Below are 24,580 nucleotides of genomic sequence, written 5' to 3'. Positions count from 1 at the left end.
AGTGATAATAATGTTAGCTAGTTCTGCAGCTCAACTGAGATTATTAATGCTGCACAGACTAGGAACTGTTTCTGTATATCATAGATTCACACTAGACAGTGCTCAGCTTTGCAGTTTTAGTCCCAATCAGCCATACTACTCCTGTGCAGACTATTCTGAGTCAGGGCTGAGCTTGGCTTTTACCTTGGAGTCTCTTAATGCTTTCAAATGTTCAGAGATTTGAAAGGCAATGGATAAATGTATAAACATGACCTTTTTTTTCTTAGGTGACCAAATTGTGAGTGCAACTATCTACTTTGATGACATGGGATACGAAGAAGCACAGAAAATATTACAAACTGTGGACCGACACACTGTGGGGTTGAAGCTGCATCGAAAAGGAGAAAAGCTTTCTCCTGGGGGAAGTTATTCATGGAATCCAGATCGACCTGAAGCTACAAGTCCAGATGCTATACTGGTATGTACAATGCGTTATAGAATAAAGTCACATTATAATTAATTAATGCTTTCATTTACAACTTGGAGATAGAGAATGATGCTATTTTTATGCTGCATACAAGTTTCAAGAAAGAGTGAGCCTAGAATATTTGAAAGTCCTTAGTTCTGTGGGGCACACTGCATGGCACATTCTGTTGCACAACTGTACCTCCAAATATGCCAACAGTTTCAAAGTAGCATTTGGTAGCTTTATTTTTGGGTGTAAGTGGTGGAAATGTGGGATTGAAATATGAAATAAGTAATAACCAGACTTCCCAATTACTCATGGATAATGCAGACCAGGAAGGTGAAAATTCCATCCTGAACTGTGCTGAGCAGGTTATTCTGAAGGTAGGGAACACTATAGTTGGCCACAGTGTTTGAGTAATGAAAGGAACACTATTCAGGGTTCCTGCTCCTGATTGAAATGAATGATGAGTGCACATGGACAGGATAGGGGCTTTCCGTGTTGGTTCCCACAGTTGAATAATCTGTTCACACATAGTCAGCTAAATATAATTGCGAGTGGAGTGGAGGATCCATTTTGAGGGAGGCAGGAACGTAAAGTCGGGCCATGATTGGATGAGCCATGATCATAATGAATGATGAAGCGGAACTGAGGTGCCAAATAGCATTCTCATAGAATCCCTGCAGTGTGGAAACAGGCCATTTGGACCTTCAAGTCCACACTAACTGTCCCAAAAGCAGACCCACACCACTACCATATCCTTGCAACCCTGCATTTCCCATGGCTAATTCTCCCAGCCTGCACATCCCTGGACACCATCAGCAATTTAGAATGGCCAATCCAAATAACCTGCACATTTTTGGACTGTGGGAGGAAATCAAAGCACCCAAAGGAAACCCATGCAAACATGGGAGAATGTACAAACTCCACGCAGACAGTCACTCAAGGGTAGAATCGAACCTGTCTGACTGACCCTGTGAGGCAGAAGTGCTAACTACTGAACCACCGTGCCATGCCAGCTCCTAATTTGTATCTTATTCATGTATATGTCTGTTTAGTAACTGGTTACTTAATTAAGGTATCTGATGGTCACTCAGTCAAGAATACAACTGGAGAGGACAACATTGTAGAGAAACCAAAAGAAACAGAGGATGCTGTTCATGGTATCAAAACCCTGAACATTTCTAAAATTTGTTTTCTCCAATAATTGGAAATGAAAGGAGGTCATGTTTTTGCAGCCTCAAACACTGCCCTCTTGAGGCACTGATGAAAAGCACTCTTCAGTCAGGTTTCAATGTTGAACAGGTCAGATGCACGTCTACATTTACGTCACCTGAGGTGGCAGAAATTTATGTTTATAAATAACAAAATAATATTCAACTCTCTTTATTGAAACAAAATTACGGACTACTTGCATCTTTCATGTAGCACACTAAAATCCATGCATAACTCATCAAATTCATTTATTATAAGTTCCAATATTCACTTTAATAGAAACTGCTAATATAAATTTTTTGCATTGTAATTAGACCCTCCCAATTGTGAAGTCACTTCAGTATCAGAGGCAACTAATAAGCTCTTTAATATATTTTTCTTTTAATCCTTGACCACATATTTCTCTAAATCTTCTCCATCACTTCTGAAGGAGCTAACTCTACCTGCAGCTTGTGGTTGTCCAAACATCACTCATTTATCATGGGCTGTGTGTCCTGACACCCAAAAGGTTCACATTGCGCTTATGGAAAGTTCTGCACATGCACACTTTTTGAAGTTTTGCCAGTAAAAAAAAACATAGTGGCATGGCACCCAAATAAGCACAGTAACTAACGTGTTTCCTGATAGCCTCAAAAGGTTCACATTGCATCTGCAGTTATAACTGGTGGGAAGGGACTGACTGGAAGAGGTGCATCATGTATAATCAAAAATATTTCAGTTGTGGACAGAGGAATATATTACAGCTAAGCTTGATCCTATCCTCACTGAATGTCCACACACAACCTCTTTCCAAAAGAACCACTGGTATTAGAGTGGGTATTCTGGTTGATATTTTATTTCCTCCCCAGGTCTCATGCTGCCACACTAGCTGAGACTGACAAGGTCTGCACAAGCCTGAAACTAGGACGAAATTGTCCTGGATAGAAATCTGACAAATCCACTTTAATTAAAAAAATGAAGTTCGATATGACACAAGATTTTATATTCCCTCTAGAGTGGAGATGATGAAGACTATCAGAGGATTTTTAGAACAAAAATCAAGCCTCGCCTGAAGTCAGAAGATGGTTCAGAGGCACCAGATCAAGCCGACCGAACTTCCAATGTACACATCACCAGAAAGGTTATTACACGTACTATTCATACTTCTGGTCCTACAGTCATGACAGACACAGACATCCAGAATCCAGAATTTAAAATAAAAGTTCCAAGATATGAGCAAGTCACCACTGAGAGATCAGGACCAAAACTGGAAACATCAGAGATGGACGTAGATGTTAATCTCCCAGACACTGAATTTCTGAAATTTCAAACGGGAGACTGTCAACGGACCACTCATACAATGCACATTGTGAAAACAAAAGTTGTAGAGGTAACTGGACCAGATATGGAATACGGCCAAGCTACTTTCCATATGCCACAAGCCAATATAGCAGGACGATATGGAAGAACGGTGCAAATATCTGATCTTGACTGCAAAGCTGGAGTGACAAATGTGAAAGATCCAGTTATTGATATTAATACAATTGGAGCAAAAACAGTAATTGCTTCTCCAAAGACTGATGCTGATCTTAATGTATCTGGAAGTTGTGACAATTTAAAAGGTCCAAGAACTGATGGTCAAAAGTTGAGGATGCAGCCTGATGGTTCAAGTTTGAACACACAAGACGGGAAACTAAATATCAAAACGAAGACACCAAACTTCAGTGTTTCAGGCTCAGATATAAATACAAATACGCGGACAAAAACAGAAGCACCGGATCTGAAAATCAGTATGAACGTTCCAGAGGCAGACATTAAAATATCTGGACCGAGGATAGAAAGCGATGTTGAAATACCCGCAGTAGATATGAATGTTGGAGGGGGTGATAGTGAAATCAAAAGTTCGAATTTTAACTTGCCAGGAATCAGACACAAAATTTGTGAGCCTGATTTTAACCTGGAAGGCAAATGTGCAAAAGCAACAGTGAATGTTGATGTGCCTGACATTAAACTGGAGACTGGCATCAAAAGCCCTACACTTAACAAGACGGGATTCACTATCTATGGGCCAAAGGTACCAAAGCCAGATATTTACTTGGAGCAGAAAGGTCCAAATGTTGAATTACCTGACATCAAACTACAGGGTGACGTCAAGGGTCTAGATCTGAATACTAGTGATTCAAAAGTTTGTATTAAGCAACCTGACATCAAGGAAAGGGGGCTTAAGTTTTCAGTGCCTTCTATGAATCTGCCCACTGTAAAAACTGCAGACATTGACTTTAGTCTTAAAGGCTCAAAAGAAAAGGGTGACCATGGTACTGATCTCCCCTCAGCAAATATAAAGGGAGAGATCAAAGAACTCAAACTAGATATAAAAACAGATATACCAGACACTGACATTAGATGGCACAGTACAGATGCTAATTCAAAGGGACCAAAGATAGATGATGACATTTGTGTACCTGATGTGGATTTAAATGTCAGAGGAGGATCAGCTAAAATCAAAGGTCCCGATTTAAAGATGCCAGATTTAAGCATCTCAGGACCAAAGATCGAAAAGCCTGATATCAATCTGAAATTCATAGGCCCAAAAAGCACAGCAGATGTTGATGCCACCACTGTTAAGCTAGAGGGTGATCTAAAAGGCCCAGATGTGAATATTGAAGGGCCTAAAGTTGATATTGAGGGACCACATACCAAAAGTAGTGACCTTACATTTTCGATACCTGCTGTAGGTTTACACAAAGTAAGCAGTCAGGGCATTGATTTGAATCTTAAAGGACCAGGGGTGAAAGCTGACCATGATATTGACCTTCCCTCTACAAATGTTCAGGGTCACATCAAAGGTCCCAAGGTGGACATAGATGTTCCTGAGGCTGATATTAAGGGTCCCAGTGGATCATTCCACATACCCAAATTCAAAATGCCCAGGTTTGGACGCGATGGCGGTAAAGTAGAGGGCCCCGATGTCAATATTGATGCAAATCTTCCAGCTGCAAATGTCAGTCTAACTGGACCAACCATAGAAGGTAAAATTGATACACCTGACGTGGATCTTGATGTTGGTGGAGGCTATGGTAAAATCAAAAGCCCTAAAATTACAATGCCTGATTTCAATATATCAGGACACAGGTTTGGTCTCAAAGGTCCAGAGGTGAAAGGGGACCATGATATTGATCTTCCCTCTGCAACTGTTAAGGGTGACATCAAAGGACCCAAGGCAGATATAGATATTCCTGGGGTTGATATTAAGGGTTCCAGTGAATCATTTCACATCCCTAAATTTAAAAAGCCCACTTTTGGAATGAGTGGAGGGAAACTCGAGGGCCCCGATGTCAACATTGATGCAAATCTTCCAGCTGCAGATGTCAGTCTAACTGGTCCAAAGATAGAAGGTGATATTGATGTACCTGACGTAGATCTAGATGTTGGTGGAGGCTCTGGTAAAATCAAAGGCCCAAAACTTAAAATGCCAGATTTCAATATATCAGGACCCAAGTTTGAAAAGCCAGATTGGAATTTGAAATTCAAGGGCCCAAAGGCCGGAGCAGATGTCGATGTCCCAGATATTAATCTCAAGGGTGATCTCAAAGGGCCACATATCAACATTAGAAGTCCTAAAGTTGATATTGAGGGACCCGAGGCCAACGGAAGTGGTTTCAATATTTCAATGCCTTCCATGTCATTGCCCAAGATCAAGGTTCCTGACATTGATTTGGGTCTCAAAGGCCCAGAGGTGAAAGGTGAACACGATATTGACATCCCCTCTGCTGAAATAAAGGGTGACATCAAAGGTCCCAAGGTGGACATAGATGTTCCTGAAGCTGACATTAAGGGTCCCAGTGGATCATTCCAAATGCCCAAATTCAAATTGCCCAAGTTTGGATTCGGTAGTGGTAAAGTAGAGGGCCCCGATGTAAATATTGATGCAAATCTTCCAGCTGCAGATGTCAGTCTAACTGGTCCAAAGATAGAAGGTGATGTTGATGTACCTGACGTAGATCTAGATGTTGGTGGAGGCTCTGGTAAAATCAAAGGCCCAAAACTTAAAATGGCAGATTTCAATATATCAGGTCCCAAGTTTGAAAAGCCAGATTGGAATTTGAAATTCAAGGGCCCAAAGGCCGGAGCAGATGTCGATATCCCAGATGTTAATCTCGAGGGTGATCTCAAAGGGCCAGATGTCAACATTAAAGGTCCTAAAGTTGATATTGAAGGACCCGAGGCCAAAGGAAGTGGTTTCAATATTTCAATGCCTTCCATGTCATTGCCCAAGATCAAGGTTCCTGACATTGATTTGGGTCTCAAAGGTCGAGAGGTGAAAGGTGAACATGATATTGACCTCCCCTCTGCTGATATAAAGGGTAACATCAAAGGACCCAAGATGAACATAGATGTTCCTGAGGCAGATATTAAGGGTCCCAGTGGATCATTCCACATGCCCAAATTCAAAATGCCCAAGTTTGGATTCGGTAGTGGTAAAGTAGAGGGCCCCGATGTCAATATTGAATCAAATCTTCCAACTGCAGATGTCAGTCTAACTGGTCCAAAGATTGAAGGTGATATTGATGTACCTGATGTAGATCTAGATGTTGGTGGAGGCTCTGGTAAAATCAAAGGCCCAAAACTTAAAATGCCAGATTTCAATATATCAGGTCCCAAATTTGAAAAGCCAGATTGGAATTTGAAATTCAAGGGCCCAAAGGCCGGAGCAGATGTCGATGTCCCAGATGTTAATCTCGAGGGTGATCTCAAAGGGCCAGATGTCAACATTAAAGGTCCTAAAGTTGATATTGAGGGTCCCGAGGCCAAAGGAAGTGGTTTCAATATTTCAATGCCTTCCATGTCATTGCCCAAGATCAAGGTTCCTGACATTGATTTGGGTCTCAAAGGTCCAGAGGTGAAAGGTGAACATGATATTGACCTCCCCTCTGCTGATATAAAGGGTAACATCAAAGGACCCAGGATGAACATAGATGTTCCTGAGGCTGATATTAAGGGTCCCAGTGGATCATTCCACATGCCCAAATTCAAAATGCCCAAGTTTGGATTCGGTAGTGGTAAAGTAGAGGGCCCCGATGTCAATATTGATTCAAATCTTCCAACTGCAGATGTCAGTCTAACTGGTCCAAAGATAGAAGGTGATATTGATGTACCTGATGTAGATCTAGATGTTGGTGGAGGCTCTGGTAAAATCAAAGGCCCAAAACTTAAAATGCCAGATTTCAATATATCAGGTCCCAAATTTGAAAAGCCAGATTGGAATTTGAAATTCAAGGGCCCAAAGGCCGGAGCAGATGTCGATGTCCCAGATGTTAATCTCGAGGGTGATCTCAAAGGGCCAGATGTCAACATTAAAGGTCCTAAAGTTGATATTGAGGGACCAGAGGCCAAAGGAAGTGGTTTCAATATTTCAATGCCTTCCATGTCATTGCCAAAGATCAAGGTTCCTGACTTTGATTTGAGTCTCAAAGGCCCAGAGGTGAAAGGTGAACACGATATTGACCTCCCCTCTGCTGAAATAAAGGGTGACATCAAAGGTCCCAAGGTGGACATAGATGTTCCTGAGGCTGACATTAAGGGTCCCAGTGGATCATTCCACATGCCCAAATTCAAATTGCCCAAGTTTGGATTCGGTAGTGGTAAAGTAGAAGGCCCCGATGTCAATATTGATGCAAATCTTCCAGCTGCAGATGTCAGTCTAACTGGTCCAAAGATAGAAGGTGATATTGATGTACCTGATGTAGATCTAGATGTTGGTGGAGGCTCTGGTAAAATCAAAGGCCCAAAACTTAAAATGCCAGATTTGAATATATCAGGTCCCAAGTTTGAAAAGCCAGATTGGAATTTGAAATTCAAGGGCCCAAAGGCCGGAGCAGATGTCGATGTCCCAGATGTTAATCTCGAGGGTGGTCTCAAAGGGCCAGATGTCAACATTAAAGGTCCTAAAGTTGATATTGAGGGACCTGATGCCAAAGGAAGTGGTTTCAATATTTCAATGCCTTCCATGTCATTGCCCAAGATCAAGGTTCCTGACTTTGATTTGAGTCTCAAAGGTCCAGAGGTGAAAGGTGAACATGATATTGACCTCCCCTCTGCTGAAATAAAGGGTGACATCAAAGGTCCCAAGGTGGACATAGAATATCCTGAGGCTGACATTAAGGGTCCCAGTGGATCATTCCACATGCCCAAATTCAAATTGCCCAAGTTTGGATTCGGTAGTGGTAAAGTAGAGGGCCCCGATGTCAATATTGATGCAAATCTTCCAGCTGCAGATGTCAGTCTAACTGGTCCAAAGATAGAAGGTGATATTGATGTACCTGATGTAGATCTAGATGTTGGTGGAGGCTCTGGTAAAATCAAAGGCCCAAAACTTAAAATGCCAGATTTGAATATATCAGGTCCCAAGTTTGAAAAGCCAGATTGGAATTTGAAATTCAAGGGCCCAAAGGCCGGAGCAGATGTCGATGTCCCAGATGTTAATCTCGAGGGTGGTCTCAAAGGGCCAGATGTCAACATTAAAGGTCCTAAAGTTGATATTGAGGGACCTGACGCCAAGGGAAGTGGTTTCAATATTTCAATGCCTTCCATGTCATTGCCCAAGATCAAGGTTCCTGACTTTGATTTGAGTCTCAAAGGTCCAGAGGTGAAAGGTGAACACGATATTGACCTCCCCTCTGCTGAAATAAAGGGTGACATCAAAGGTCCCAAGGTGGACATAGATGTTCCTGAGGCTGACATTAAGGGTCCCAGTGGATCATTCCACATGCCCAAATTCAAATTGCCCAAGTTTGGATTCGGTAGTGGTAAAGTAGAGGGCCCCGATGTCAATATTGATGCAAATCTTCCAGCTGCAGATGTCAGTCTAACTGGTCCAAAGATTGAAGGTGATTTTGATGTACCTGACGTAGATCTAGATGTTGGTGGAGGCTCTGGTAAAATCAAAGGCCCAAAACTTAAAATGCCAGATTTGAATATATCAGGTCCCAAGTTTGAAAAGCCAGATTGGAATTTGAAATTCAAGGGCCCAAAGGCCGGAGCAGATGTCGATGTCCCAGATGTTAATCTCAAGGGTGATCTCAAAGGGCCAGATGTCAACATTAAAGGTCCTAAAGTTGATATTGAGGGACCTGACGCCAAAGGAAGTGGTTTCAATATTTCAATGCCTTCCATGTCATTGCCCAAGATCAAGGTTCCTGACTTTGATTTGAGTCTCAAAGGTCCAGAGGTGAAAGGTGAACACGATATTGACCTCCCCTCTGCTGAAATAAAGGGTGACATCAAAGGTCCCAAGGTGGACATAGATGTTCCTGAGGCTGACATTAAGGGTCCCAGTGGATCATTCCACATGCCCAAATTCAAATTGCCCAAGTTTGGATTCGGTAGTGGTAAAGTAGAGGGCCCCGATGTCAATATTGATGCAAATCTTCCAGCTGCAGATGTCAGTCTAACTGGTCCAAAGATTGAAGGTGATATTGATGTACCTGATGTAGATCTAGATGTTGGTGGAGGCTCTGGTAAAATCAAAGGCCCAAAACTTAAAATGCCAGATTTTAATATATCAGGTCCCAAGTTTGAAAAGCCAGATTGGAATTTGAAATTCAAGGGCCCAAAGGCCGGAGCAGATGTCGATGTCCCAGATGTTAATCTCGAGGGTGGTCTCAAAGGGCCAGATGTCAACATTAAAGGTCCTAAAGTTGATATTGAGGGACCTGATGCCAAGGGAAGTGGTTTCAATATTTCAATGCCTTCCATGTCATTGCCCAAGATCAAGGTTCCTGACGTTGATTTGAGTCTCAAAGGTCCAGAGGTGAAAGGTGAACACGATATTGACCTCCCCTCTGCTGAAATAAAGGGTGACATCAAAGGTCCCAAGGTGGACATAGATGTTCCTGAGGCTGATATTAAGGGTCCCAGTGGATCATTCCACATGCCCAAATTCAAAATGCCCAAGTTTGGATTCGGTAGTGGTAAAGTAGAAGGCCCCGATGTCAATATTGATGCAAATCTTCCAGCTGCAGATGTCAGTCTAACTGGTCCAAAGATTGAAGGTGATATTGATGTACCTGACGTAGATCTAGATGTTGGTGGAGGCTCTGGTAAAATCAAAGGCCCAAAACTTAAAATGCCAGATTTCAATATATCAGGTCCCAAGTTTGAAAAGCCAGATTGGAATTTGAAATTCAAGGGCCCAAAGGCAGGAGCAGATGTCGATGTCCCAGATGTTAATCTCGAGGGTGGTCTCAAAGGGCCAGATGTCAACATTAAAGGTCCTAAAGTTGATATTGAGGGACCTGATGCCAAGGGAAGTGGTTTCAATATTTCAATGCCTTCCATGTCATTGCCCAAGATCAAGGTTCCTGACTTTGATTTGAGTCTCAAAGGTCCAGAGGTGAAAGGTGAACACGATATTGACCTCCCCTCTGCTGAAATAAAGGGTGACATCAAAGGTCCCAAGGTGGACATAGATGTTCCTGAGGCTGACATTAAGGGTCCCAGTGGATCATTCCACATGCCCAAATTCAAAATGCCCAAGTTTGGATTCGGTAGTGGTAAAGTCGAAGGCCCCGATGTCAATATTGATGCAAATCTTCCAGCTGCAGATGTCAGTCTAACTGGTCCAAAGATTGAAGGTGATATTGATGTACCTGACGTAGATCTAGATGTTGGTGGAGGCTCTGGTAAAATCAAAGGCCCAAAACTTAAAATGCCAGATTTCAATATATCAGGTCCCAAGTTTGAAAAGCCAGATTGGAATTTGAAATTCAAGGGCCCAAAGGCCGGAGCAGATGTCGATGTCCCAGATGTTAATCTCAAGGGTGATCTTAAAGGCCCAGATGTCAATATTAAAGGTCCTAAAGTTGATATTGAGGGACCCGAGGCCAAAGGAAGCGGTTTCAATATTTCAATGCCTTCCATGTCATTGCCCAAGATCAAGGTTCCTGACTTTGATTTGAGTCTCAAAGGCCCAGAGGTGAAAGGTGAACACGATATTGACCTCCCCTCTGCTGAAATAAAGGGTGACATCAAAGGACCCAAGGTGGACATAGATGTTCCTGAGGCTGATATTAAGGGTCCCAGTGGATCATTCCACATGCCCAAATTCAAAATGCCCAAGTTTGGATTCGGTAGTGGTAAAGTCGAAGGCCCCGATGTCAATATTGATGCAAATCTTCCAGCTGCAGATGTCAGTCTAACTGGTCCAAAGATTGAAGGTGATATTGATGTACCTGACGTAGATCTAGATGTTGATGGAGGCTCTGGTAAAATCAAAGGCCCAAAACTTAAAATGCCAGATTTGAATATATCAGGTCCCAAGTTTGAAAAGCCAGATTGGAATTTGAAATTCAAGGGCCCAAAGGCCGGAGCAGATGTAGATGTCCCAGATGTTAATCTCAAGGGTGATCTCAAAGGCCCAGATGTCAATATTAAAGGTCCTAAAGTTGATATTGAGGGACCCGAGGCCAAAGGAAGCGGTTTCAATATTTCAATGCCTTCCATGTCATTGCCCAAGATCAAGGTTCCTGACTTTGATTTGAGTCTCAAAGGCCCAGAGGTGAAAGGTGAACACGATATTGACCTCCCCTCTGCTGAAATAAAGGGTGACATCAAAGGACCCAAGGTGGACATAGATGTTCCTGAGGCTGATATTAAGGGTCCCAGTGGATCATTCCACATGCCCAAATTCAAAATGCCCAAGTTTGGATTCGGTAGTGGTAAGGTAGAAGGCCCCGATGTCAATATTGATGCAAATCTTCCAGCTGCAGATGTCAGTCTAACTGGTCCAAAGATTGAAGGTGATATTGATGTACCTGACGTAGATCTAGATGTTGGTGGAGGCTCTGGTAAAATCAAAGGCCCAAAACTTAAAATGCCAGATCTCAATATATCAGGTCCCAAGTTTGAAAAGCCAGATTGGAATTTGAAATTCAAGGGCCCAAAGGCCGGAGCAGATGTCGATGTCCCAGATGTTAATCTCGAGGGTGATCTCAAAGGGCCAGATGTCAACATTAAAGGTCCTAAATTTGATATTGAGGGATCCGAGGCTAAAGGAAGTGGTTTCAAGATGTCAATACCTTCCATAGGATTACCTAAAATCAAGGGTCCTGATTTTGATTTGAGTCTCAAAGGCCCAGATGTGAAAGCTGATCTCCCCTCTGCTGATATGAAGGGTGACATGAAAGGACCCAAGGTGAATATAGATGTTCCTGAAGCTGACGTCAAAGGTCACAGTGGAAAGTTCCGGATGCCACGGTTTAAAATGTCTAAGTTCGGAATAGGTGGAGGGAAAGTAGAAGGTCCCAGTATGAATATTGAGACCAGCGTTCCTGCTGCAGATGCCAGCCTAAGTGGTCCAAAGATAGAAGGTGATGTTGATGTACCCAAAGTAGATGTAGACATTGGCGGTGGAAGTAAAATCAAAGGGCACAAGTTTAAAATGCCAGACGTTAGTCTTTCAGGACCTAAAGTCAAATCACCTGATTTTGATATCAAGCTGCAAGGTCCAAAGATCACTGGAGATGTGGATGTCCATGAAGCTAATCTTGAGGGTGATCTCAAAGGACCAAATGTGAAAATTAAAGGTCCCAAAATGGAGGGACCTGATGCAAAAGGAAGTGGTTTCAATATTTCAATGCCTTCCATAGGGTTGCCCAAGATCAAGGCTCCTGACTTTGATTTGAGTCTAAAAGGCCCAGAGGTAAAAGGTAAACATGATGTTGACCTCCCCTCTGCACATATAAAGGGTGACATCAAAGGACCCAAGGTGGACATAGATGTGCCTGAGGCTGACATTAAGGGTCCCAGTGGATCATTCCACATGCCCAAATTCAAAATGCCCAAGTTTGGGTTCGGTAGTGGTAAAGTAGAGGGCCCCGATGTCAATATTGATGCAAATATTCCAGCTGCAGATGTCAGTCTGACTGGTCCAAAGATAGAAGGTGATATTGATGTACCTGACGTAGATCTAGATGTTGGTGGAGGCTCTGGTAAAATCAAAGGCCCAAAACTTAAAATGCCAGAATTCAATTTATCAGGACCAAAGTTTCAAAAGCCAGATTGGAATTTGAAATTCAAGGGCCCAAAAGCCACAGCAGATGTCGATGTCCCAGATGTTAATCTAGAGGGTGATCTCAAAGGGCCAGATGTCAATATTGAAGGTCCTAAAGTTGATATTGAAGGACCCGAGGCCAAAGGAAGTGGTTTCAATATTTCAATGCCTTCCATGTCATTGCCCAAGATCAAAGTTCCTGACTTTGATTTGAGTCTCAAAGGCCCAGAGGTGAAAGGTGAACACGATATTGACCTCCCCTCTGCTGAAATAAAGGGTGACATCAAAGGACCCAAGGTGGACATAGATGTTCCTGAGGCTGATATTAAGGGTCCCAGTGGATCATTCCACATGCCCAAATTCAAATTGCCCAAGTTTGGATTCGGTGGTGGTAAAGTAGAAGGCCCCGATGTCAATATTGATGCAAATCTTCCAGCTGCAGATGTCAGTCTAACTGGTCCAAAGATTGAAGGTGATATTGATGTACCTGACGTAGATCTAGATGTTGGTGGAGGCTCTGGTAAAGTCAAAGGCCCAAAACTTAAAATGCCAGATTTCAATATATCTGGACCCAAATTTGAAAAGCCAGATTGGAATTTGAAATTCAAGGGCCCAAAGGCCGGAGCAGATGTCGATGTCCCGGATGTTAATCTCGAGGGTGATCTCAAAGGGCCAGATGTCAATATTAAAGGTCCTAAAGTTGATATTGAGGGACCTGATGCCAAAGGAAGTGGTTTCAATATTTCAATGCCTTCCATGTCATTGCCCAAGATCAAAGTTCCTGACTTTGATTTGAGTCTCAAAGGCCCAGAGGTGAAAGGTGAACACGATATTGACCTCCCCTCTACGGATATTAAGGGTGACATCAAAGGTCCCAAGGTCGATATAGATGTTCCTGAGGCTGACATTAAGGGTCCCAGTGGATCATTCCACATGCCCAAATTCAAAATGCCCAAGTTTGGATTCGGTAGTGGTAAAGTAGAAGGCCCCGATGTCAATATTGATGCAAATCTTCCAGCTGCAGATGTCAGTCTAACTGGTCCAAAGATTGAAGGTGATATTGATGTACCTGACGTAGATCTAGATGTTAGTGGAGGCTCTGGTAAAATCAAAGGCCCAAAACTTAAAATGCCAGATTTCAATATATCTGGACCCAAATTTGAAAAGCCAGATTGGAATTTGAAATTCAAGGGCCCAAAGGCCGGAGCAGATGTCGATGTCCCGGATGTTAATCTCGAGGGTGATCTCAAAGGGCCAGGTGTCAATATTAAAGGTCCTAAAGTTGATATTGAGGGACCTGATGCCAAAGGAAGTGGTTTCAATATTTCAATGCCTTCCATGTCATTGCCCAAGATCAAAGTTCCTGACTTTGATTTGAGTCTCAAAGGCCCAGAGGTGAAAGGTGAACACGATATTGACCTCCCCTCTACGGATATTAAGGGTGACATCAAAGGTCCCAAGGTGGATATAGATGTTCCTGAGGCTGACATTAAGGGTCCCAGTGGATCATTCCACATGCCCAAATTCAAAATGCCCAAGTTTGGATTCGGTAGTGGTAAAGTAGAGGGCCCCGATGTAAATATTGATGCAAATCTTCCAGCTGCAGATGTCAGTCTAACTGGTCCAAAGATTGAAGGTGATATTGATGTACCTGATGTAGATCTAGATGTTGGTGGAGGCTCTGGTAAAATCAAAGGCCCAAAACTTAAAATGCCAGATTTCAATATATCAGGACCCAAGTTTGAAAAGCCAGATTGGAATTTGAAATTCAAGGGCTCAAAGGCCGGAGCAGATGTCGATGTCCCGGATGTTAATCTAGAGGGTGATCTCAAAGGGCCAGATGTCAACATTAAAGGTCCTAAAGTTGATATTGAGGGACCTGATGCCAAGGGAAGTGGTTTCAATATTTCAATGCCTTCCATGTCATTGCCCAAGATCAAGGTTCCTGACTTTGATTTGAGTTTCAAAGGCCCAGAGGTGAAAGGTGAATACGATATTGACCTCCCCTCTACGGATATTAAGGGTGACATCAAAGGACCCAAGGTGGACATAGATGTTCCTGAGGCTGACATTAAGGGTCCCAGTGGATCATTCCACATGCCCAAATTCAAAATGCCCAAGTTTGGATTCGGTAGTGGTAAAGTAGAAGGCCCCGATGTCAATATTGATGCAAATCTTCCAGCCGCAGATGTCAGTCTGACTGGTCCAAAGATAGAAGGTGATATTGATGTACCTGACGTAGATCTAGATGTTGGTGGAGGCTCTGGTAAAATCAAAGGCCCAAAACTTAAAATGCCAGATTTCAATATATCAGGTCCCAAGTTTGAAAAGCCAGATTGGAATTTGAAATTCAAGGGCCCAAAGGCTGGAGCAGATGTCGATGTCCCAGATGTTAATCTCGAGGGTGATCTCAAAGGGCCAGATATCAACATTAGAAGTCCTAAAGTTGATATTGAGGGACCTGATGCCAAGGGAAGTGGGTTCAATATTTCAATGCCTTCCATATCATTGCCCAAGGTCAAGGTTCCTGACTTTGAATTGGGTCTCAAAGGCCCAGAGGTGAAAGGTGAACACGATATTGACCTCCACTCTGCTGAAATAAAGGGTGACATCAAAGGTCCCAAGGTGGACATAGATGTGCCTGAGGCTGATATTAAGGGTCCCAGTGGATCATTCCACATGCCCAAATTCAAAATGCCCAAATTTGGATTCGGTAGTGGTAAAGTAGAGGGCCCCGATGTAAATATTGATGCAAATCTTCCAGCTGCAGATGTCAGTCTAACTGGTCCAAAGATCGAAGGTGATATTGATGTACCTGATGTAGATCTAGATGTTGGTGGAGGCTCTGGTAAAATCAAAGGCCCAAAACTTAAAATGCCAGATTTCAATATATCAGGACCCAAGTTTGAAAAGCCAGATTGGAATTTGAAATTCAAGGGCCCAAAGGCCGGAGCAGATGTCGATGTCCCAGATGTTAATCTCGAGGGTGATCTCAAAGGGCCAGATGTCAACATTAAAGGTCCTAAAGTTGATATTGAAGGACCCGAGGCCAAAGGAAGTGGTTTCAATATTTCAATGCCTTCCATGTCATTGCCCAAGATCAAGGTTCCTGACTTTGATTTGAGTCTCAAAGGCCCAGAGGTGAAAGGTGAACACGATATTGACCTCCCCTCTGCTGAAATAAAGGGTGACATCAAAGGACCCAAGGTGAACATAGATGTTCCTGAGGCTGACATTAAGGGTCCCAGTGGATCATTCCACATGCCCAAATTCAAATTGCCCAAGTTTGGATTCGGTAGTGGTAAAGTAGAGGGCCCCGATGTCAATATTGATGCAAATCTTCCAGCTGCAGATGTCAGTCTAACTGGTCCAAAGATTGAAGGTGATATTGATGTACCTGATGTAGATCTAGATGTTGGTGGAGGCTCTGGTAAAATCAAAGGCCCAAAACTTAAAATGCCAGATTTCAATATATCAGGTCCCAAGTTTGAAAAGCCAGATTGGAATTTGAAATTCAAGGGCCCAAAGGCTGCAGCGGATGTTGATGTCCCAGATGTTAATCTCGAGGGTGACCTCAAAGGGCCAGATATCAATATTAGAAGTCCTAAAGTTGATATTGAGGGACCTGATGCCAAGGGAAGTGGTTTCAATATTTCAATGCCTTCCATGTCATTGCCCAAGATCAAGGTTCCTGACTTTGATTTGAGTCTCAAAGGCCCAGAGGTGAAAGGTGAACACGATGTTGACCTCCCCTCTGCTGAAATAAAGGGTGACATTAAAGGTCCCAGGGTGGACATAGATGTTCCTGAGGCTGATATTAAGGGTCCCAGTGGATCATTCCACATGCCCAAATTCAAAATGCCCAAGTTTGGATTCGGTAGTGGTAAAGTAGAAGGCCCCGATGTCAATATTGATGCAAATCTTCCAGCTGCAGATGTCAGTCTAACTGGTCCAAAGATTGAAGGTGATTTTGATGTACCTGACGTAGATCTAGATGTTGGTGGAGGCTCTGGTAAAATCAAAGGCCCAAAACTTAAAATGCCAGATTTCAATATATCTGGACCCAAGTTTGAAAAGCCAGATTGGAATTTGAAATTCAAGGGCCCAAAGGCTGGAGCAGATATCGATGTCCCAGATGTTAATCTCGAGGGTGATCTCAAAGGGCCAGATGTCAATATTAAAGGTCCTAAAGTTGATATTGAGGGACCTGATGCCAAAGGAAGTGGTTTCAATATTTCAATGCCTTCCATGTCATTGCCCAAGATCAAGGTTCCTGACTTTGATTTGAGTCTCAAAGGCCCAGAGGTGAAAGGTGAACACGATATTGACCTCCCCTCTGCTGAAATAAAGGGTGACATCAAAGGTCCCAAGGTGGACATAGATGTTCCTGAGGCTGACATTAAGGGTCCCAGTGGATCATTCCACATGCCCAAATTCAAAATGCCCAAGTTTGGATTCGGTAGTGGTAAAGTAGAAGGCCCCGATGTCAATATTGATGCAAATCTTCCAGCTGCAGATGTCAGTCTAACTGGTCCAAAGATTGAAGGTGATATTGATGTACCTGATGTAGATCTTGATGTTGGTGGAGGCTCTGGTAAAATCAAAGGCCCAAAATTTAAAATGCCAGATTTCAATATATCAGGACCCAAATTTGAAAAGCCAGATTGGAATTTGAAATTCAAGGGCCCAAAGGCCGGAGCAGATGTCGATATCCCAGATGTTAATCTCGAGGGTGATCTCAAAGGGCCAGATGTCAACATTAAAGGTCCTAAAGTTGATATTGAGGGACCCGAGGCCAAAGGAAGTGGTTTCAATATTTCAATGCCTTCCATGTCATTGCCCAAGATCAAGGTTCCTGACTTTGATTTGAGTCTCAAAGGTCCAGAGGTGAAAGGTGAACACGATATTGACCTCCCCTCTGCTGAAATAAAGGGTGACATCAAAGGTCCCAAGGTGGACATAGATGTTCCTGAGGCTGACATTAAGGGTCCCAGTGGATCATTCCACATGCCCAAATTCAAATTGCCCAAGTTTGGTTTTGGTAGTGGTAAAGTAGAAGGCCCCGATGTCAATATTGATGCAAATCTTCCAGCTGCAGATGTCAGTCTAACTGGTCCAAAGATTGAAGGTGATATTGATGTACCTGATGTAGATCTAGATGTTGGTGGAGGCTCTGGTAAAATCAAAGGCCCAAAATTTAAAATGCCAGATTTCAATATATCAGGACCCAAGTTTGAAAAGCCAGATTGGAATTTGAAATTCAAGGGCCCAAAGGCCGGAGCAGATGTCGATGTCCCAGATGTTAATCTCGAGGGTGATCTCAAAGGCCCAGATGTCAATATTAAAGGTCCTAAAGTTGATATTGAGGGACCCGAGGCCAAAGGAAGTGGTTTCAATATTTCAATGCCTTCCATGTCATTGCCCAAGATCAAGGTTCCTGATTTGGATTTGAGTCTCAAAGGCCCAGAGGTGAAAGGTGAACACGATATTGACCTCCCCTCTGCTGAAATAAAGGGTGACATTAAAGGTCCCAAGGTGGATATAGATGTTACTGAGGCTAATATTAAAGGTCCAAGTGCGAAATTCCATATGCCTAAAATCAGAATGCCAAAATTCGGGTTTAGTGGAGGGAAAGGAGAAGGGCCTGATGTGAATATTGATGCTCGTCTTCCTGAGGCAGATGTGGATCTCACAGGACCAACAATGGAAGGTGATTTAAAAATGCCAGATGTAGATCTTGGCATTGATGGTGGTTCTGGTCAAACCAAAGGCCCTAAATTCAAATTACCAGGTTTCAAAATTTCTGGTCCGAAGGTCTCAAAGCCAGATTTTGACCTGGAATTGAAAGGTCCAAAACTGTCAGGCGATGTGGATGTCCCTGATGTTACTTTGGCTGGTGACATCAAAGACCCAAAGATTAAAAAACCTGGAATCAGCATCTCTGCTCCAAAGGTCCCAAAGCCTCATTTAGACTTGGAACTTAAAGGCCCAAAAGTCTCTGGGGATTTGGAAGTCCCTGCTATTAATATGGAGGGTGACATCAAAGGCACCAAATTAGATATTGATGGGCCTAATGTTAAAGAAACTGGTGCAAAATTTTCAATGCCTTCAATACATTTGCCGCATATAACAGCTCCCAACATTGATTTGAATTTCAAAGCCCCAAAATTAAGGGGTGATCAGACAAGTGACATCTCTTCACCAAGTATAGAGGGAGAAATTAAAGGTCCAAAGATTGATGTAGAGACTCCAGACATTAACTTGGACGGTGCACACGGACAGTTCCAAATGCCAAAAATTAATATGCCCACATTTAAGATGGGTGGACCCAAACTGAAAGGACCTGAATTGGACATTAAAGCCAATGTTCCTGAGACAGATGTTACTATATCTGGACCAAAGATAAAAGGTGGGGTTGAAGTTGCTGACGTAGATATGGATGTTGATGGTAAAATCAAAGGTCCTGGATTTCAAATGCCAGGCATTAACATCTCTTTACCCAAACTTAAAGCTCCTAATTTGGATTTTGGGTTTAAGGGTCCTGAACTGTCAGGTGGTCATGGTGCTGCTGCTGACATTAACATGGAGGGTGACATTAAAGGTTCAGGTTTTGATATCCAAGGTCCCAAAGTAAATATTAAGGCACCTGAGATGAAAATTGAGGGTCCTGATGTGAAAGGAAATGAGGGCAAGGTTTCATTGCCCTCCATGGGTATTTCAGCTCCCAATATAACCTCCCCAGACATGCATTTTGACTTGAAAGGCCCCAAACTGGAAGGTACAGCTGATATTAAGTCTCCAAGTTTAGGTGTTGATGTTAGTGCACCTGAGATGGATACAGATGGTCAAGGTGCACATCTGAAACTGCCAAAAATGAAGAAGCCAAAGTTTGGATTTGGAATTAAAGGACCACAAGGTGACATAAATGCTCCATCTCTGGACATTTCTGGTTCTGACATAGATTTGAGTGTTGATTCGCCAGACCTGAACATAAGTACCAAAGGGAAAAAAGGCAAGTTTAAGATGCCCAAATTCAATATCAAATCAAAGAAACCTGCAGGAGATGTAAAGGTAACCACTCCAATGAGTGAACTTGATTTATCCAAGCCAGAAGCAGGTATTAAGTCACCAAATCTAAGTGTAACACTTGGATCATCCGATGGACAACTGAACATCAAGCATCCAAAAGTAAAGAAACAACGATTTGGAAAAATGGGCAAATTGACATTTCCAGATGTTGAATTTGATCTGGCATCATCAAAAGCGAAAGGTGAACTACCTAGTTCAAAGATTGAAGGAGACTTACAAGCACCTAGTATTGATGTTTCATCTTTGGACATTAAAGGTCCACATGTTGACATCAGAGCACCGGGAGTTGATGTCAATACGGATGTTGCCTTGGAAGGACATGGTTTCAAAGCTAAGGGCACAAAATTAAAATTGCCTTTACTAAACATCAAATCACCCAAAATGTCTGAGCCAAATTTGGATATTAATTTAAAGGACGCAAATCTGAAAGGTGAAGTATCAGGAGATGTAAAAGGACCAACGATTGACATAAAGAGACCCGAAATAGATTTTGATGTTGAAGCTCCAAATGTTGATATTGAAAAACCAGAAAGTAAATTAAAAATGAAAATTAAGAAACCAAAGCTTAATATTTCAGGCCCAAAATTCAAAGGTTCAGGTGTGGACATGAATGTTAGTATACCAAAATTAGACACTGGAATTAAAGGACCTGAGGTTAACATTGATGAGCTTCAACCCAACATCTCTGACTCAGATCTACACTTGAAAGGACCAAGTCTTAAGTTACCAGATGGTCATTTTGAGAGTACAGAAGGAAAGCTGAGCATGCCTGCAATTAACATTTCTGGTACCAAATTGCAAGGTCCTGATGTGAATCTTGACACAAATGCACTGAAGGTAGGAGGTGATCTTAGGACACCAGTTGTAGATGTCAATCTTGAAACACCTGATGTGAACATAAATGCTGATGGTAAATTCAAAGGGCCCAAAATTGCTATACCATCAGTTGATATCTCAGCACCTAAAATGGACTTAGATTCAAAGCATCCACAGATAAAAGGAGATGTCAATATTTCCAGCCCAAATATCAAAGGAAGCTTTAGAGGACCAGATGTGGGTGTAAAAGGTCCTAATATCGATGTTTGTGGTGCTGATATTGACATTAAAGGGGGAGAAGGAAAGCTAAAGATGCCCCAGATCAATCTTCCAAAAGCTGATATAAACCTTGCAGAGCAGAAGGTAAAAGGGATCTCTGCCTCTGATTTTGGTGTTAATGTGAAGGGCCCTAAATTAGAAGGAAGTTTGGACACTGACATAAAATGCCCTGAATTGGACATTAAGGGGCCAAATGTGAAAATGGATACATCAAATATTAACATTGCTAGTTTAAAAGGAAAAGGTTCCAGTGTTGATATTAATGTGCCAAAAGCTAACGTAGAATTTTCTGGACCAAAGTTTGAGCAAGATATAAAGGGAGATATAAATGTTGCTGTACCAGATGTGAACTTAAGTGCTAAATTAAAGAGCCCTGAAGTAAAACTGCCATCAGCCGATGTGAAATTTGATGCAAAAGGCCCTACAATCAAAGGTGATGTTAATACTTCCAGTTCCAAAATTGACCTGAAAAGTCCAGAGCTTGATGTCAAAGCTACGGACATAAGTGCAGATATTAAAGCAGCAATAGCTGATCTTGATGTTCCATTGGATAAAATCACAATACCTAAATTCAAACGTTCTCAATTTCAAATAAAAGGGCCAAATGTAGAATCACATCACATGGCAACAGGTGTCAGTTCTTCAGGCGTACAAGGTCCAAGTGTCGACATTAAAGGACCACAGACAAATATTAGCATACGAGAAGATGATGTGGATGGTTCAGGGGTTAAGGTAAAAAAGGGGAAAATTAAAATGCCCAAATTTAATTTTTCTAAGTCTAAAGGGAAAGGTAGTATTGAAGGAGCTGAGGGTGAATTTAGTGTATCGGGGCCAAAGATTGATATTAAGGGTTCAAAGGGTAGCCTGGGATTCAGTGAAGTTGAGGTGGAAGGAGCAGAAATTGCTGGATCTGGTAAAGCTTCTAGTTTGGACATAAGCACTTCCCCAAAAAGCAAGTCTGGCACACTAGATTTCTCATTATTTAAAGGCAAAAAATCAGAACGTCATAGGTCGTCATCTCTGAGTGATGAGCATGACCTTTCACCATCATCCCCCAAGGGCAGATTAGATTTTGGAGAAGGGACTGCAGGTGCAAAAGGAAAGAAATCAAAGCTGAAATTTGGGACATTTGGAGGCTTTGGGGCAAAGTCAAAGGGCTCCTATGAGGTCACCCTTGGTGAAGGTGAGGCAGCAGCAGAGGGCAGCGGTATCTCTCTAGTTTCTAAGAAGACCCGCCTGTCCTCCTCATCCAGTAATGAAAGTGGATCCAAAGCAGGATTCCGTCTTCCTAAGGTAGAACTAAATATCAACAAAAACAAAGAATAATTTTGTAAATAGAGCCTGAGTCCTTGTAAATAGAAATTAACTGCATTACTTTTAACTGATAAGCCAAGGCACAGAGGTCCACTGGACTTCATCCCTATCTCATTGGCAGGTCAAAAGTCAAATGGATTATTTAAAAGTGTTGAGTCATTGTTTTTGTTTTTACAATGCGAGAATTGAACCATAGCCAGATCTGACCTGCAGATATTTCAAACACTTCTGTACCAGCTAACACAACAAACTGAAGTTCTATTACTACAAGCTGAAAGCAATAGCCTACTAGCAGAAAAATAAACTATTTTGATACATTTTCTATGTAGTGGTTTGTTATTTTCATATACTGGTAAAATTGAGGTGTTAAAACATGTAATCACTGGTGCTCTCTCTAGCTTACTTTATTCAATGGAATGCAGCTAATCTGTGAGAGGTTTTATTGATTAATGATTTGAGCGGAGACAGTTGGAGAGGAAGAGTTTAAGTTGTCTTTAGACCAATAGAAGCTATCCTATCTATATGAAAAAAGTATTTTGGTATTAGCCAGAACAGACTCAATTCGTCCAGTGATTGATGTTGTATTGCCAGAGTCCAACCACAATAATGTTTGGCCAATTTTATTTCCTTGTAGACTTACAGGGCTGCAGAAAAATGTATTCAGGACAGCTTAATTTTTTCTCTTTGTAAAATGTGCTAACTGTTGGTCTGTGGATCTAATTAAGGCATGTTTCCACTGTGAACCCGAGTGTTAATGCCATCATGCCTCTTTATCTTCTGCTCCTGCTGCTGTAATCTTTTATTCCAAGACCTATCTCCCAAAGCCACAGATAAAAAGGCCTAGAGAAATTATTCAACGTTCAACGATGCAGTTTGGATCAGTTTGAGTCATAAGTATTAAATACTATGAAAACTAAATTAAATAACACAACTTATTTGCACTTCAAATATCCCATTCCCTTCCCACCCTCTCCTCCTCCCAATTCCCTTTACGTCCCGGCAATACAACTTGGTTGCTAACTGCACTGCTGTGAGGTGTAAATTTCAGAATGGAAAGAGTGGTCTGAGATGGGCTTGCTAACAGCATGTATGTATCGGCAGGCCTATGAAGGAGCCTGCACGGTCTGATTTAATAGCATTATAAAGCAGAATATGACAGCACTGCACTAAAATACTGCTTTGTCTGAATCCACAGATTGCACCAAACTCCCTGTAACATAACAAACCCTTTCCTTTTGTTACAAATTACAGGAAAATTGTGACTTTTCTAGATTTTCTTACCATTTCTTTGTTCCATTCTACAGTGTTGTTAATAGAACTTCTTCTTCATAATTCTGTCTACACTTGTATGGCAAAGTTTATGGTAGACGATGGGAATGTAAGACAAGTGTGTACCTTGTAAAAATCAAATAAATTGTTCATTACCCTGAATTGGAAACTGGTCTTGTCTCTGTCTCTTGGTTTTTATGCAAATTAAGAAACAAAAGACTGAATGTTTGATTTGAATGATAGGAAAGTTACAACAGAACTGAAGGCTGAGATGAGAGAAAAATAATTTAAACAGTGCTGTTGTTGCTAAGTGCTACTCAGAGAGAGACGAGTGGAGCACTGGATTTCGTTATGATTCCTTCATGGCCAAGCAGACTTACAGCGTACAGACCCCTGAGATTCTTGGAACCACTGCCGTTGCACTCAAAACTGGGGCATGGCTGAACTTGTGCCAGAATATATGCCATTGTGTTAATCATATCACAGATCCCGAGACCCACTGAGCTCATTGAATTTCAAAACTTGGATTTGTAGACTATTGTGTGTTCTGGACAAAAAGTATACTTCCTGTTGGTCACAAGTCCAACAATGGTACTGGTTGGATATTAAGCAACGAATGTCATCTCCATTACATGAATTCGATGAAAGAAATACCCTGTCCAAATTTCCTAAAGGTAAAGGGTTAAAGAGCCATCAAGCTAGTTCTCACTCCTATTGTGCTGCTTATGGTCTTGCAGAGCAACCAATTCAGTTCAGTTTACTATTCGCTTACAAACCTAAGAATGGCAGGTTCGACAGAAAGGACTGAATTTTCACTTGTGGCTCATATGAATTGACGTCCACATCCAACCCCTACGTCCAGCCTACAAGCCCTCCGAGTTTTCCTCTCCTGTCAACCCGACCAGTTCCCCTCCATTGACACACTCACTCAATTGGCAGAGCTAGTCCTCACCCTGAACAACTTCTCCTTTGACTCCTCCCACTCACATCAGACCAGAGGGATAGCCAGGGACCCACATCTGCCCCAGCTATGCCTGCCTTTTTATGTGGAACAGTCCATTTTTTGTAATGACACCAGCACCATCCCCCACCTTTTCCTGCACTACATCGATGACTGTATCGGT

General features: G+C 42.2%; 1 protein-coding gene across 1 annotated transcript in view; it reads left to right on the top strand.

The window, feature by feature from the left end:
- Positions 1-23,625, top strand: part of ahnak (AHNAK nucleoprotein) — a 57,095-nt gene extending 33,470 nt beyond the window's left edge. The window contains exons 4-5 of the mRNA XM_072551102.1: positions 267-457; positions 2,655-23,625. Of these exons, the coding sequence (XP_072407203.1) occupies positions 267-457; positions 2,655-22,199 (19,736 nt within the window). The 3' untranslated portion in view covers positions 22,200-23,625. The remainder of the gene's footprint in view (positions 1-266; positions 458-2,654) is intronic.
- The last annotated feature ends 955 nt before the right edge of the window (positions 23,626-24,580 follow it).

Source organism: Chiloscyllium punctatum, chromosome 31 (genome assembly GCF_047496795.1).
Source record: "Chiloscyllium punctatum isolate Juve2018m chromosome 31, sChiPun1.3, whole genome shotgun sequence".
Classification (NCBI taxonomy): Eukaryota; Metazoa; Chordata; class Chondrichthyes; order Orectolobiformes; family Hemiscylliidae; genus Chiloscyllium; species Chiloscyllium punctatum.
Note: the sequence above shows the minus strand (reverse complement) of the source record. Positions and strands in the feature narration are given on the sequence as shown.